Raw genomic sequence first — 14108 nt, 5'->3', positions numbered from 1 at the left:
GTGAGGAGAAACCAGCTGTTCAGTGTCCAACCTGCATTCCATGTCCTAATTTTCAAGGTATTTATTTTAGCTAGTGTCTTATCAGTTTCATTAAGTAGCCACAGAGGTGACATTCTGTGTATGTAGTAGTATATTTCTGTATATACTGTAGTATGTTTTCTAATTATCCATCCAAAGTTAAACTTTGTCATCAACTTCTTAAGTTCTACTTAATTTATGGCTGACTTAAAGAAAAGGTTTTTGTTTTGTCTTCTTCCTACTTGTTCAGTGTCCCATGCCTGTGTTAATTGTCAGGCTGGTGCTTCTGAATGTCAACTGAAGAGCAATCTGAAGAATCACATTTTGTTTCTTGCTGAATTGATGAAGCAAAAATGTACTGCTAGCAGATTCCTCCAGTGTGCATGAAAGCAAAGCACTGAGTTTGAACAACCTTCTCTCCTTATGTCCTTTTAAGCTTTCTGCCTTTTCAGGCAGAAATCTTTGGGCAAAATAGGTAAGGGAAGGAAGCTCTAGAAGTAAGTTACAATAAACCAAGACCTTTGCACATGTACAGAACATCATATGCCTGTCTAAGCTCTGTGCTACACTCGGTGAATTCAACGGGAAAATTATGAGTGCTGGAAACTAGTAGATTTTATTTTAAGGAAAACAGAGACGTGATGTTACAATTTCTTTTGAGGTAACATTCTGTGAGAGTGAGTGTGTGTGTGTGTGTGTGTATATATATATGTATTTTATTCCTGAAATGAGTTTAAAAGGTTGACTTTTTAGAATATTTTGTGTTAGGATTTCTCTGATTACTTGTCACTCTCAGTTCAAAGCTGTCAACTGATAAATTCCTTGAAAATATCACACAGATTTCTGTAAATACAATTTTCTAATAACTTATCATTCAAGAAAAGTTTATTTAGGACAACTATATCATCAGTTTCTTTCTTAATTGATAAATGCTTCAATGATTGGCTTCTAGACTGGAATAACTCAGGTTCGATATGAAAGGTAAACTGAAATGCAAGCTTCTAACAGTATAATATTCAAGTCACTATTTCTGGTTGTATATACAGATGTGTTTGTGCTTTTTGTGTTGCATCATCTTTTAAATAGAAACATTTCTAAGTCATAGAGGCTAGATTTAGGATTCATTTCACAAATGTTGAAGTTGTGTTCCAATCATCTTGATGATAGGAACTGTTTGATTTGTAGGGCTAGCAGGCAGCTAGTTTGTTCATGTTGTGTTATATAATCTGTATCCATTTGTACAGCTCATTTATTTGAATTCTCTTCTCTTACTTTCTACTGAAGTCAGTATGAAAATTTGACTATTCACTGTGATGGCACTGACTCCTTTTTCATGGGTAAATTGGAAGAAATTCACTTTTCATTTGATTATGTGGCAAAAATGTTTGATATGAGGAAAAGGTGATGTGAGATGTCTCCAAATATACATAAATTTCTAAAAATTAATGAGTTAAAAATAATTAGTACATACAAAACTGTAAACATCTTCACTTCACTTCTAGCTCTAGGTGAAAACACGTTTTTGTTTCCATTTGGGCTTGTTTCCATTAGCTTTTCAAGTGTATTTTTCATGTTTGTATGAACTTTCCCTTGCAAATGAAAATCCCAGGAAGAAAAGTGGCACTTTTCACCTCAATCAAGGATTAATCATCGTGGGAGCTAGCCTATTTGTGGTTGAAAAAAATGAATTGTTAATTAATAAATGTTGTATAACATCTCACGTCTGAAGAACATCTTCCAACACTGAAAACTGCGTGTACTTACTGAGCACAACAAAGGTTGACTTTTCAACTTCAGTACAATAGGTGTTCTGTGTAGCACTGAATTTTGTGATATTAAGACAGAATCTTTGAACAACTGAAATACATAATGGAACTCAATCACTGTGATAAAGTTGAGCTTTTCCATGTTTGAGTTTCTATAGTGTTATCAATGATGTTCTGTAGTGTTGCGTGGTCAGCACGACGAGGAAAGTGATTCTGCCCCGCTGTTCCTCTCTTGGGAGACCTTAACTGGAGTACTGTGTCCAGTTCTGGAATCCTCAATGTAAGAAGGATATGGAGCTGTTGGAACGGGTCCAGAGGTGGGCTACAAAGATGATCCGAGGGCTGGAGCACCTTCCATATGAGGACAGGCTGAGAGAGTTGGGCTTGTTCAGCCTGGAGAAGAGAAGGCTCTGAGGAGATCTTATAGCGACCTTCCAGTGCCTGAAAGGAGCCTACATGAAAGCTGGAGAGGAACTATTCATAAAGGCTTGTAGTGATAGGATGAGGGGGAACAGGTATAAACTGGAGAGGGGCAGATTTAGATTAGACATTAGGAAGAATTTCTTCACTATGAGAGTGGTGAGGCACTGGAACAGGTTGCTAAGGGAGGTTGTGGCTGCCCCATCCCTGGAGGTGTTCAAGGCCAGGTTGGATGAGGCCTTGGGTAACCTGATCTAGTGGGAGGTGTCCCTGCCCATGGCTGGGAGATTGGAACTAGATGATCTTTAAGGTCCCTTCCAACCCTAACTATTTTATGATTCTATGATCAAGGTTGAAAAAGTAAGAAGGTTTGATTATTTCCATAAAATGCATGAGATTAAAATAGTATTTGTGGAGAAAGTTCTTAATGAGTTCCTACCCACTCCCCACGAAGAATTTGATCCTCTTTTTTTTTTTTTTTAAAAAAAAACGGAACAGTTATTCTTTAAGAGACCAATTAGCATGCCACATGCAGCTCATGCAATGCTACAACTTAAAGAATCAAGGAATCCTAACTCAGCAGAAGCAGAGTTGCTATAAAATATATGCATGTCTTGAGTGGGCTGCAACCATGGGGCACAGGACAGAATGCCTTGAAGAGCCTCCAAATGCAAATGTCTCGTTTTAATAAAAATGAACCCAGAAATTTTATTCAAGCCTCCTTGAAGAGTAAGAGGAAAGAAATCATTACAAGGATGACATTTCATAGTCTGGCTCCACAAAACCTTGGTAAAGCCTATTATCCCTTTCTGGTCTTGCTTTTAGTAATTTTTTCAATCTGTACAAACCAATAAAAATCTTCTAAAAGATAGTGGAGGATGCACAGGGAGAAGTTCTTGTTTTAAAAACATATTTAAAAGCTTTTAAAGTTCAGTTTTAAAGTTCAGTTTTAAAGTCCATCTTCAAAGCAGCCTTCAAGAGGGAATTTGAGTCCCCTTGATTGTATGTTTACGAGTTATTTCTTACCCAGTCTGTGCATGCCTGCAGTGCAGTGGCTGATACCAAATCTGGCTGGGCGTTTTTCTGCTAGTGTAATGTGTAACTTGAACACTTAATTTTTTGTGTGTGTTTGGAAGAGAAAGACACGGACCTTTCAAGTAAACATTTTATGGTATGGCATTTTTAAGAGGAAAAGTGCTTGGACATGTGGCTACTTCAAATAGTGCAAATGGCTTTTCCTTGCACTTTCATAGTAAGCATGGTGAATTCTGACTTCTGCTCAGTGCTGTGTTGTTTTATTGCATGGAGGATTTAAAACCTACTTCAGTGAGGTAGTTCACAAGTATTAGCATTGATACTGCTGTGCAGTGACCCACACCACAGGGGCAGGTGATTGTGGTGCAGTAGTGTTCATAAGAAGTAGATTTGGCTTTGTGATTACCGTTATCGTGCAGTTACTCCTTTGATACTTGTCTCTGTCTCCTTTGAACTCTCTTTCTTTTCTGGTTAGCTACTTAGCACTGTGTTTTCCCTGTGAGAAATGGTAGTGGAGAGGTCACTGTGTAATTAGTGTTGCAACAACAACAACAAAACCAAAATGCCAAAGCTGGCCACCTAGCCATACGTGTGTCTTGCACACAGAAGCTCAAGTGACATATGAGGAGACAAGTCTCTGGCTGATCACACTGAGCCCCATTTCAGTGTGTTCAATGCAACTACTTTTTCATACAACACTTAAAATCACTTCTTAGTTTTCTGCTGAATAGTAGGCCCTTCCAGAAAAGGGTTATTTTTGTCTCCCATTGCCTTTTTTTGTTTACTGCATTTTAGAACGTGTGATCTGTCTCAAGATTCTGTCTCCTTTGTGGCTTATGTGCAACCACTGCTGTAAATATGATGTGGGCATCCACATTCTTCTGAAGCTGCAATTTGTCCAGCTGGAGAGTAAGTAGTAATACTAAATTTAATGGAAGAATAGTCTTTATAGAGGAAATTAGGATAAAACTTCTCTCCACTCTAATGGCAGGTCATTCTTCAAATGTACTAAAGCATGCGGTAGGGTTAGAGGGGTAGTAAAAGCGTTATTATTATTCTATGATCTCTTAAAATCTGCTCTTTAAGTTCTTATGCTGGAATAGTAGCAATTTTGAGCTGGAAAAGAAATGCAATCCAAGTGATCCCAAACTTAGGGAGTTTGTGATACACATCTGAAAATGGTAGTGGTGTTAATAGCATCCCAAGCACTTTGATTCTACATTTTGTAATAAGGAAGCTGAAGAGTTTTTCTGTGGAAGCCACTACATCTTAATTAACGAGGTTATATTCTTTTAGTGAAGTTCCATGATTCCAACTAAATTATTGTGTAAAGCATCAGTTCAGGAAGTTCTGTAACAGATTATGAAAGGCATATTTCTATGGCAGAGTGAGCACCAATGGGGAGAGGAGGCTGTGCGGGCTGATGGACGGATCTCTGCGTTATGCTGACAGTATTATTTAGATGTTCACAGCAGCCCTATGAAGCGGCAGATGTAGTCATGTGTCTGACATTCAGTCCCGGGGGACTCAGCAGTCTGTCATAAAGAGAAAAATCATAAATTCTCTTTCTTGCTTTTTATATTGCTGTAGTATTTGGAGGAGTCTTCGGCATACGCAGTGGAGGGCACTGGTGTTCAGCAAGGAGCCTTAGTCTGCAAGTCTATTGCTTTATTTATTATGCATGAAAAATCCCAGTGCAGCCAGGGTCTCTGTTTTAGAGCTTTCCTGGTAAACCAGCATGGAGTCATGTTGCAGCACGCTGTCTCTTTGCATTGCAGCATCAATCACATTCTCTGCTTATTAAAGGGCACCTGATAGGACTCAGAGTAACCTTCACTGTTGTCATTTTCATGAGGGTTAGATGCTGGCCTTCTAAATTTGTTCTCTGACACAGGCATTTTGTATGTCATTTAGCACTCGCTGTGGCTTTGACTGTTAAAATAGCTCTTTGAAATATAAACTGCTTTGGTTATATTCATTGTAAAAAAGCAGCCTTCCTCATATCGTTAACTGAGCACCTGTCTGTGTGCTTTCTACATAGCTAGATGCGGATCTGACATCACGGTTTTCCTGTCATGCTTAGATAAAGTGAGCCCTAACAGTGCTGTTCAAATGTCTTCTCGGTTTGTGTTTGTATTCTGTAGGCTGTTTCATGCTCCAGGCAAACTAATCATTCCTTTTGTAAGACAGGAGCTGAAAATTAAAATGTGTGATTTTTTTGTTATTTTCAGCAAGTTACCCTCACAAAATATGATCTTCTAATCTGTTGGGGTTTCTTTTCCGAGGGCTAATGGAAAAACCAAACTGCCAACTATTTTATGAATATGTGGATATAAGGTGATAAGAAGAGAAATGAGGAAATGCCAATTTGAGCATTTGGAAAAGCATTCTGATAGGGCAAAAAAGTTTTGTATCAAACAAATTGTCTAAAGTCGGAGACCTGTAGTTATAGGAAAGGGGGTAGATACTGCTGTTTTTCACAGATATAGATCCACAAGTTATAATGGATCCACAAGAAAAAATACAATTGTATAACCCCCCTAGAAAGAAACTGCAGAGTTTAGGATAAGATTTGGCTGTACTGTGTCTTCTGTGACTGAAATGAAGTCTAGATTTTACAGCTACCTTCTCTTCCAGGCTTTGTCACTGTATTGACACATGTTCTGCGTGATTTGACTCTGCAGAATGCCTTGTTCATCTTCCTCTTTTCTCTATGTGCTTGTCAATTTAGATGGTGAAAACTTTGGAATAAAACCTGTCTCTTAGTGTATTTTAGCACTGGCTGGCATAATGGGGCCTATTTTTTACTTTTTTAATACTGCATTGCAAATAATAATAGTTACAATCACTTTCTTTCCCCTTAGAGGCAATGTTAAAACATAATCTTGGTGTGTGTCTCTCTCTACTTTAATTTATATCATTTATCATATAAACAGGTAGTAATGCAGTGCTTGTCATGTTGTTTACAGTGTGGTTTCCTGTCATTACCAGATACAGAGCTACTTAGGCTCTGAAGATAAAAGCTGTTATTTTTCTGTATAAAAAGCTCACAGGTCTTGTAAATTTTTTAATTGAACTTTGCATGTCACCATAGTGCCAGCTCATAGTTTGTCTAGAGTTGAGCTCTCGTGTGCTGTCATTATGTTTCCTGTGAGACACCACATCACATCTACAGGGGTAATTCTGCTGCATCGAGAACCTTACAAAAGATGGATAAGAGGCAAACATGTAATATTGACCTCTGTTGACAGCTAAAACCATCGAGCTGGAACTCCAAGTCACAGTTAGGGGAGATTATTGCTGTAGGAAGCTAGCAAACAACCAGCAAATGCTACCAAACAAGAATTTTACTTGGAGCAGAATGAGTAGAAAGTTCTTGCTTGCAGATACTGGTGAAAAGATGTTCCGCCTGGTTTTAGATAATTATGGAGGATGGGAAGACTCTTAACAGTAGGAGCTGTGTTACAGATGCATACAGTCCTTTTTCACTGGATGGGTACTAGGTATTTAGAAAAGAAATTAGATTTTATCATATTTGTTTTCTTGCAGGCTTTAGATGGAGCAATTACTTAAAAGTAGAAGAAAAATATATCCAATATATCATAGACATATTTATCTTAACTTTCACGGAAGCAAACAGGAGTAACAAAAAGAGTTACCCTTGCTCACCAAAGAAAGATTAAACATTTATTGGCTATAAAATTAAATAAAAGGAGGCCCTAGCTTCAGGGAGTCATCTAAAGCATGGTGGAGAGATGCTCACTGAAGTAAAAGCACAAGGCCAGCAAAGTGGCTGAAAGCACTTGGAAGTGCCACAAATTAAGGCTTCAGTACAATCCTGCTGAACAATGCTGAAGTAAGCTGTACTGATAATTCTTGGTTTTCTACATGTAAAGACCTCAACACTTCAACTTTTAAGTGTATCATCGAGTAGAAATTTTGCAGCTTAAGGGTTTACAGGAGGGAAAGGTGGTTTATATTTCAAAAGCTGATGTAAGAAGTACCCTTACCATGCTGTGGGATTTGTGGCTCTCCAGGAGTGACTGTTTTGCTGTACAGCCTTGAGTTGATACCTACATATTTGTGTGTACTCACTATCCAGCTCCTTTATGGAGCATTAAGATGGGTTTCTGTCAGTGCATGAATAAATATGTATAACTTAGCTTTGTTAGTTACTTGCTGTAAGTGAATAATCTCTGAAGCTCTTTTCTTCTGATTTTTTTTGTCTCTCTCTGACACTACCTGAAATACTGTAGGTAGATTTCTGTTTATTAGAAACATCTGAAGTAGGGATGGATTTTTTTTAACTTTTGAGTTTGGCTTGACCTTGAATTGTTTTGGGTTTTTTTTCCACAAATGCACATTTTGTGGTTTTAAAAGGTTTTAAAATCTAAAGCTGAAGGCAGAGATGCTGACAATGGCACAGAGGTGAGAGATGGTGCTGGAAGGATACATATGAAATATTGTAAGGCTGATAATGAAACAGACACTCTGGGACACTGCCTGTATCCCTTGCATAGTTGTAATTGTACAGGACTGTATGTATGCAACATAGCAGGCTCGTTGAAGCTTTTGTAAACCAAGGTGGAGGTGGAATTTTTCCTCCAGCTTTCCATAAGGGCAGATCCTCCTTCCCCACTTCAGAAATTAGGATTTTGAGCTTGAAAGTGGTGAAAATTGTAGTGGAGAAAATCTGGGGGTGTTGGCTGGCAAGTGAGATTGTTTCACTTAATACTAATGAAGAAGAAGCCATTCAAGCTTGCAATCCTGGAGCAAGATTTCAGGGTAAAAATAAAGCATTTTATTAAAAACCATTTGCTTTAGAGAGGTGAGTCAAAAAACCCCCAAAAACAACTAGGGAAAAAATAGTTGAACCAGGGATGAAAAGTTGGTGTATTTGTGAAAATTACCCTTTACTTGACCTTGATTTTGAACTTGCTTCACTCAAACAATTCTTTGTGGAAGGGAAGGGAGGTAACAAAGTAATTAAAATAGAAAAAGCTTTTGAGACTCATTTCACTATTGTGCTTTTTCCTGTGCTGTTTGCAGAGTCTCTGAGGAGCAACCGGGTTAAACTGGGACTTTTATTATTTCTGAGAAATGTTTTCACCTTATTTTGTATTTATAATAGATTGTTGGGCTTATTTGAACAGTGACAAAGCGAGGAGGATTGAATGCTGTACTGAACAGGGCATTAAGAGACATCTAACACTTCATAATTAACATTTCTCGTACAGCAGAGAGAAGGGTTGGTATATTTATGCTTATCAAGTAAATCAAAAAAGAATCGAGTCAAGCATGTTATGGTTTATGGCACAGTTTCAAACATAACTAGTCAGCAGGAAGCTGAATGGAGTGAGAGAGTACTGCTACATATAAAGGTCTTGGACCTCATCAGTCTTTGAGGAGCAAAATACCTGTATTACCTATGCAATCATGATAGCTCTGAACTTGCTAAAGATGGTAGCACACCTGTCAATATTCTTAAACAAATCCAAACAGCAACAACCCTCCCCCGAACTGTAGTGATACAAAAAAAGCAGTATGCTGAGTCCTTCTTGATAGATTTTGAAGATGAGATGGTGACATTTTCCCTAGCTTAAGAAGTGTTCTGGCCTAAATATTCCTCCCCTCTATAAATCTAATTGAATAATTACATTGAGAAGATAGTATACGATGAATTCATTCTGGCTTAAACATTGCTTGTATAAATTATAGCACTAAGTTGCTAAATTAAATGTTTTATTGGAAGGCCTTCACATGATGCCAGCAATTCATGTTATAGGCTTAGCTCTCTTCTCTTCCTCTTGTGCATATTTAGCATTTTATTATATCACTTCTCCGTAGCCTTGTATTGCAACAAATTACTAGATTACTGTAAAGTGATTATGATGCAGAACAGTAAGTAGTCCAAGACAATAGGGGAAAGAGGTGAAACTTTCAAATGAATTGATAAATAGGACTTGGAATCCAATGTTTAACTCAGCACTTACACATGGGTGATATTCACTTTCTATTTGTTTTTCACTTGGGCTGTTCTGTGAGTGTGAGGTAACGCACAGGGAGCCTGGCAACCATATTTTTTCTTTTGTACCACTTTTTTTGAAATACCTTCAGCCAGCTCATGTGGTGCTATACCACAGTGAACTTTCCAGTGCTTATACTAGCTGTGAGAGTAACCTCCAGTGTTCTCTGTGGCCTGCCCTTTGGCCTTCCCAGACCCGAGTTCCTCTAGGGAACTTTGCAAAATGTAGCTGTTTCTTGGGAATTTTGGTGTGATGTGACCTGCACTGTGAATTACTTAAATATCTATAAGCTGTTCACAAATCTCCTCTTATTCACCTTGTAAAAGACCATCAGGCTGTTCTCTATATACTCCAGAGTACCACTGCTAATGAGGTGTTCTATAATGCAAGGCACAGTCCTCCTCTGATGAGTGAAGGACATACATTGCTAGAAGATTTCGGTTGCTGGTTTTCTCAGTAGGAGAGAATTTCTGTCACTCCAGACCTTTGAATAGAAAGGATTCATAACTTGAAGAGCTTTCCTTTTTTTTTCCCTTACAGATGATTCTCAGAATAACAACTTAATAACATGGGGAAATTCTTCTACTAGGATGCATAGTTAATCATCTCCCCTTCCCCTTCTTTAGGCATTTAGCTATTAATTTTTTCAGATATTTAACCTGTCATGACCTTGGTGACAAATCTGAATTACCCAGGGTTTGAGCAGGTAAGCAGATGCTTTGCTGTGAATGTTGAAGATATTAAACTGGAGGTTGTATTGTCTGTGCCTTTGATTTTCAGTGGCACCAGCTGCTATCTTGCTGAGTTGAGATATCTCAGATAATGGGCAGGATGACAAGGAACACAAATCCATGTAATAGTTTAATTCTGAGTAAGGAGCTCACTTGGCTTGAAAGGTACATTTACTTTGGCTTACAAGCTTCCATTTTTTTTCCTCCTGAATGGTTTCCTCCTGCATGCTTTCTCTTGCGGTTTTTTTTTTAGTTCCAAACATTTGAAGGTCTTTTAAAATTGAGTGAGACGAGATGTGTACTACTTGGAGCCCTGCAACACACTGTACTTCTAAATGAACACATGGGACACATAATGTGTGATGTGTCAGTTGGAGAAAGATGTATGTATATTCAAGGGTTAAAGACTGGTTTGCAGTGTAGCCTGCTGAATTTGTTGTATTAACAGAATCTAGATAGTTGTTAAGTTTGCCAACATGCGTTTTTTTCTGATATTGATTTAATAAATGCTTACTTGCAACTTCTGTAAAATAAGTTGTTGCTTAGTTTTTGATAGGAACAATTCATAATTTTTTACTGTTCCCTGCAGATGTAATATCATAGATCAAATCTGTGACCTTTACTTCAAGGGGAGTTCTGTAACTGAGCACTCTGAATGTGTTTTGGTTTTTTTTTTTTTTTTCCCCAGAAATCACCGTTGCATGTGAATTCATCATGTTATAAATTTGTATCACTTATTGGTTCTCTGTGATGTAGACCTAGTGAATGGGTAATTCTCGCCTTTTTGTAGAAGTAGATGCTTAGGCAAGAAAGATAAGTACTTTATTTATGTTATTTGGTGCAGAATGGGAAAAGTCTTTGTACGTTACTATGAGTTGTTGGATGGCCCTCTGCAGCCTGGTTTGTGGTCACTGAACATGACTTTTGTCTCCTCTATTACGGGACTTCTTGATGGGTAAAGAAAGGATTCCTACTGGAGGCAACTTTTAGACATGCTTATTTAACCTGGAGCCTTGTGTGTAGTCCCAGTAATGCAGCTTTCCTGTTCCTTTCCTGTAGAGGAATGCCAGACAGAAAGAAGGCAGCTGCAAGTCTCTGTTTGCCAGAATAGAAACATAGTCGGGGTTAATCTATGCTACCTTTTGGGTGCATTGTGCCAATCATAGCCTTAATGCCCATGCGAATTTTTTTCTGTAGGTCTGAAAGATGAAGAATGTTAAAAGCAGTGGGATTTGATGTCTTTGCTCTTCTAAGACCACTCACCTTATTTTTAAGTTTTTTTCTTTTTGGCCCTGAGACTCATTTTGCCTCCCTACTAATGAAAGGAGTCAAGAATCCAAATGTATTCTGCTTACATTTAAGCCTTGTGTTGCCTGCCATTTGCCAGCAGGGATAGTAAGGTGGTTTGCTGTCACTCAGATGTCACTCAGATTCCTTCAGTTCAATAGTGCACTCCTGATCAAGTTAAATGCAAGGCATGATTCTTCCTAGGTAAATTCTGGATACCCTAAAATAAAAAAGCGTGAATGCTACTGTATAGCCCTTGTAGATTTGTTGAATAAAGAAGCAGCCACTTTAATTTTTTTTTAAGCACTGTAGTAAAGAAATCTTGTTCTGTTGACAAGTTCAGCATGAGACTTGTGCAATACTTCTCTGTCTGCTTGGATTCTCCTCCTTCTCCCATCTGTCACCTTCTCACTGTAAGGAAAGGAAACTCCATTCTGTCAAAGTGAAGTGCCAGTGAAAAATGGGGAATGACTTTTAAGAACAGCTTTTGGATGAGACCATTCACTGAAAACAAACGTAATTTCAGCTCACTATAGTTTCGCCCTGCGTACCTAGAAAAAGGTTAAGGCTAGTGGGTAGTAAGATGCAGTCCCTCCAGTGAAGGATGTGCAGTTCAAAAAGGCAGAAGAAGAGGAGAGAAGCAGAAAGGCAGAATTGCTTACTAACTCCCATGATTAGTGCTCCATGGCAACATGTACCTTGCAAGGAAAACAACATGACTACCTCTTAAGCAAAGGGGTTCCCCGGCAAGTAAATGAAATGCCAGATATCGAACAAGAGTGTGATTTGTGGGTTGGTATTTCTTTACCTATACGTAATTAGGGTAGCTACTTTTAAAGCATCATAATTAAAATTGAAACGGATGCTCTATGACTCTTCTGAAGCATGAGTTTCACCCTAATCTTTGGGAGGGATGTATGTGCACAGCTTGTCATCTCTGCCCAGAAGACTTAAGGATTAGAGAGTTTCAGGACTGTTTTGGTAGTACAGATTGAGATATCAAAGTATGGCAGTGCAGTCACCTACAATATAACAATAGTAAATGTGCTTATGCTTTCTTTATGCCTCAAATTCAGTTGGAAGATACTCAGTTGCATATTTGGAGCAAGGGCAACAGAAATCAACAGGATGTTGCCGGGGATGCTGAGACTGCAGGCTTCACAGCCGAGTGCTGAATGAACTGTGTGATGGGTCTGAGGGAGCTAAACCCATGGGGTCTTGCTTGAGTCATCATGGCATGCTCCCTGCTGTGATGGGCACTCCATCTTACTCATCACACATTTGTTGTTGTGAATTAAGTGGTTTTTCTTTCCCCTGTTAACAGGGTGTTCTAGATCCACACTGCTTTGCTGTGCTGGCTGAAAGCTTCTTTTATTGTAAAGTCTTAGGACATGTGATCCTCCCTCAACCCTAAAACCTAGGCAAAAATTCTGAGTCAAAATTTTGACTCCTTAAAATTTTATCTCCTTAAAAAAAGCATTGGACAAGAATGGAAGGGATTATATAGGTAAGAAGTATGTAGATACAACAACTGGTCTAAAGTCCAGTTTCTCTGCTTTATCCAATGGGATGACTTGTTTTCTTGTGTACTGGCTCCACAGAAAAAAAAGCCAAGCACAAAACAAGTATTTTATCCTGTGAAGGGCTGGCTTCTAGTCTGTTGTATAGCACTGTAAAATAGTCTACTAAGCTGTGTTAGTGTTGGATAGAGGAATCAAGCTTGAAGTCAAGTTTGAATTGTGATGTAGGCTGTTAAACACCTGGCTGAGAGAGTAAAATGTTGATGATGCTGCAGTACTGTGAAGCTGTAACTTGATGAATAAATGCATTCTCTACTACAGCATGCCTCCATTTGGTATTCTGTACATGATGTGCAAAAATGAAAGGCATTTCTATATGCAGAAGTTAAAAAAATGGTTTTGTTCCCTTAATTTAAGCAAGCAAATGTTAAGCAGAAATTGCCTCCATCTAATTAAATTTTTTCCCCTTGGCTTATGGTAGATCTAATAGGTACATTCTCTATCCCTAAAAATAGAGAAACTATGCTGAAGGAAATTGATGACAAAAGAGTCTGAAAACATGTGATAGGTTACTATACAGTGGGAAAGGTAAGTTTGGATTACATGCTGGAAAGATCTGTCTGTCTTTGGGGATTTTTTTGGTTTGTGGTTTTTGGGTTTTTTTTCCCCCCAAAGCTGTTCCATGGCTTGGAAGAGCTGGAGCTCAGCTAGTAGCTTGTCCCTAGCATAAGCACTAGCTAAAAAGCCCCTATGGAACTGTGCCAAATAAGTCTCTCTGGAAATGAACTTCCCTCGCTTCTAATCTAGTCAGATGCCATCAACAATTTATAACTGTAAGTATAACTTAAAGGCTTGATCTCTTTCAGAACTAGTGAACCTGTGTCTGGCAGCTTTAAAACATGGGTGGTGAGTGTTAGGTGTCTTACTGCTCTGGAATGTTTCTGGAGACATTCTTGGTAAATGAGATGCATGACACTTGCATGGAATCCGAGTGATTTCAGCCAAGATCTCTGAAGTTATTTTAAGATTATTCATTTTTTTTTTACACACATGTCTTTGAGGGCCCAGCTTCTTGAGTTCTTAAGGCAGTCTGAATTCCATCACAGTGGATGGTAATCAGGCTCGTTATTGTGTTTCAGATTGATCACCAGCTTTGGGTATTCCACTTCAAATTTTAACTGGTTTCATATTCTGATGATGCAGGATGATTATATAGTAAGACTCCTCAGTTTCTTCTTACTTTCTGTCCAGATTGCAGCCCCTTCATTGCATAACTGTAAACTGTTTATGCTAATTCTAATGTCA

The 14108-nt window shown here is 38.4% G+C and overlaps 1 protein-coding gene across 5 annotated transcripts in view; it reads left to right on the top strand.

Moving 5' to 3' along the window:
• Positions 1 to 14108, top strand: part of SERGEF (secretion regulating guanine nucleotide exchange factor) — a 157559-nt gene that overhangs the window by 90219 nt on the left and 53232 nt on the right. The window contains exon 11 of one of the 5 annotated variants that reach the window (XM_069857717.1): positions 269 to 686. The exons of the other annotated variants lie outside the window; for them this stretch is intronic. Coding sequence (XP_069713818.1) covers positions 269 to 405 — 137 coding nt within the window. The 3' untranslated portion in view covers positions 406 to 686. Of the gene's footprint in view, positions 1 to 268; positions 687 to 14108 lie in introns of those variants that run through there. 5 annotated transcript variants of the gene reach the window in all.

Source organism: Phaenicophaeus curvirostris, chromosome 5 (genome assembly GCF_032191515.1).
Source record: "Phaenicophaeus curvirostris isolate KB17595 chromosome 5, BPBGC_Pcur_1.0, whole genome shotgun sequence".
In the NCBI taxonomy this organism is placed as follows: domain Eukaryota; kingdom Metazoa; phylum Chordata; class Aves; order Cuculiformes; family Cuculidae; genus Phaenicophaeus; species Phaenicophaeus curvirostris.
Note: the sequence above shows the minus strand (reverse complement) of the source record. Positions and strands in the feature narration are given on the sequence as shown.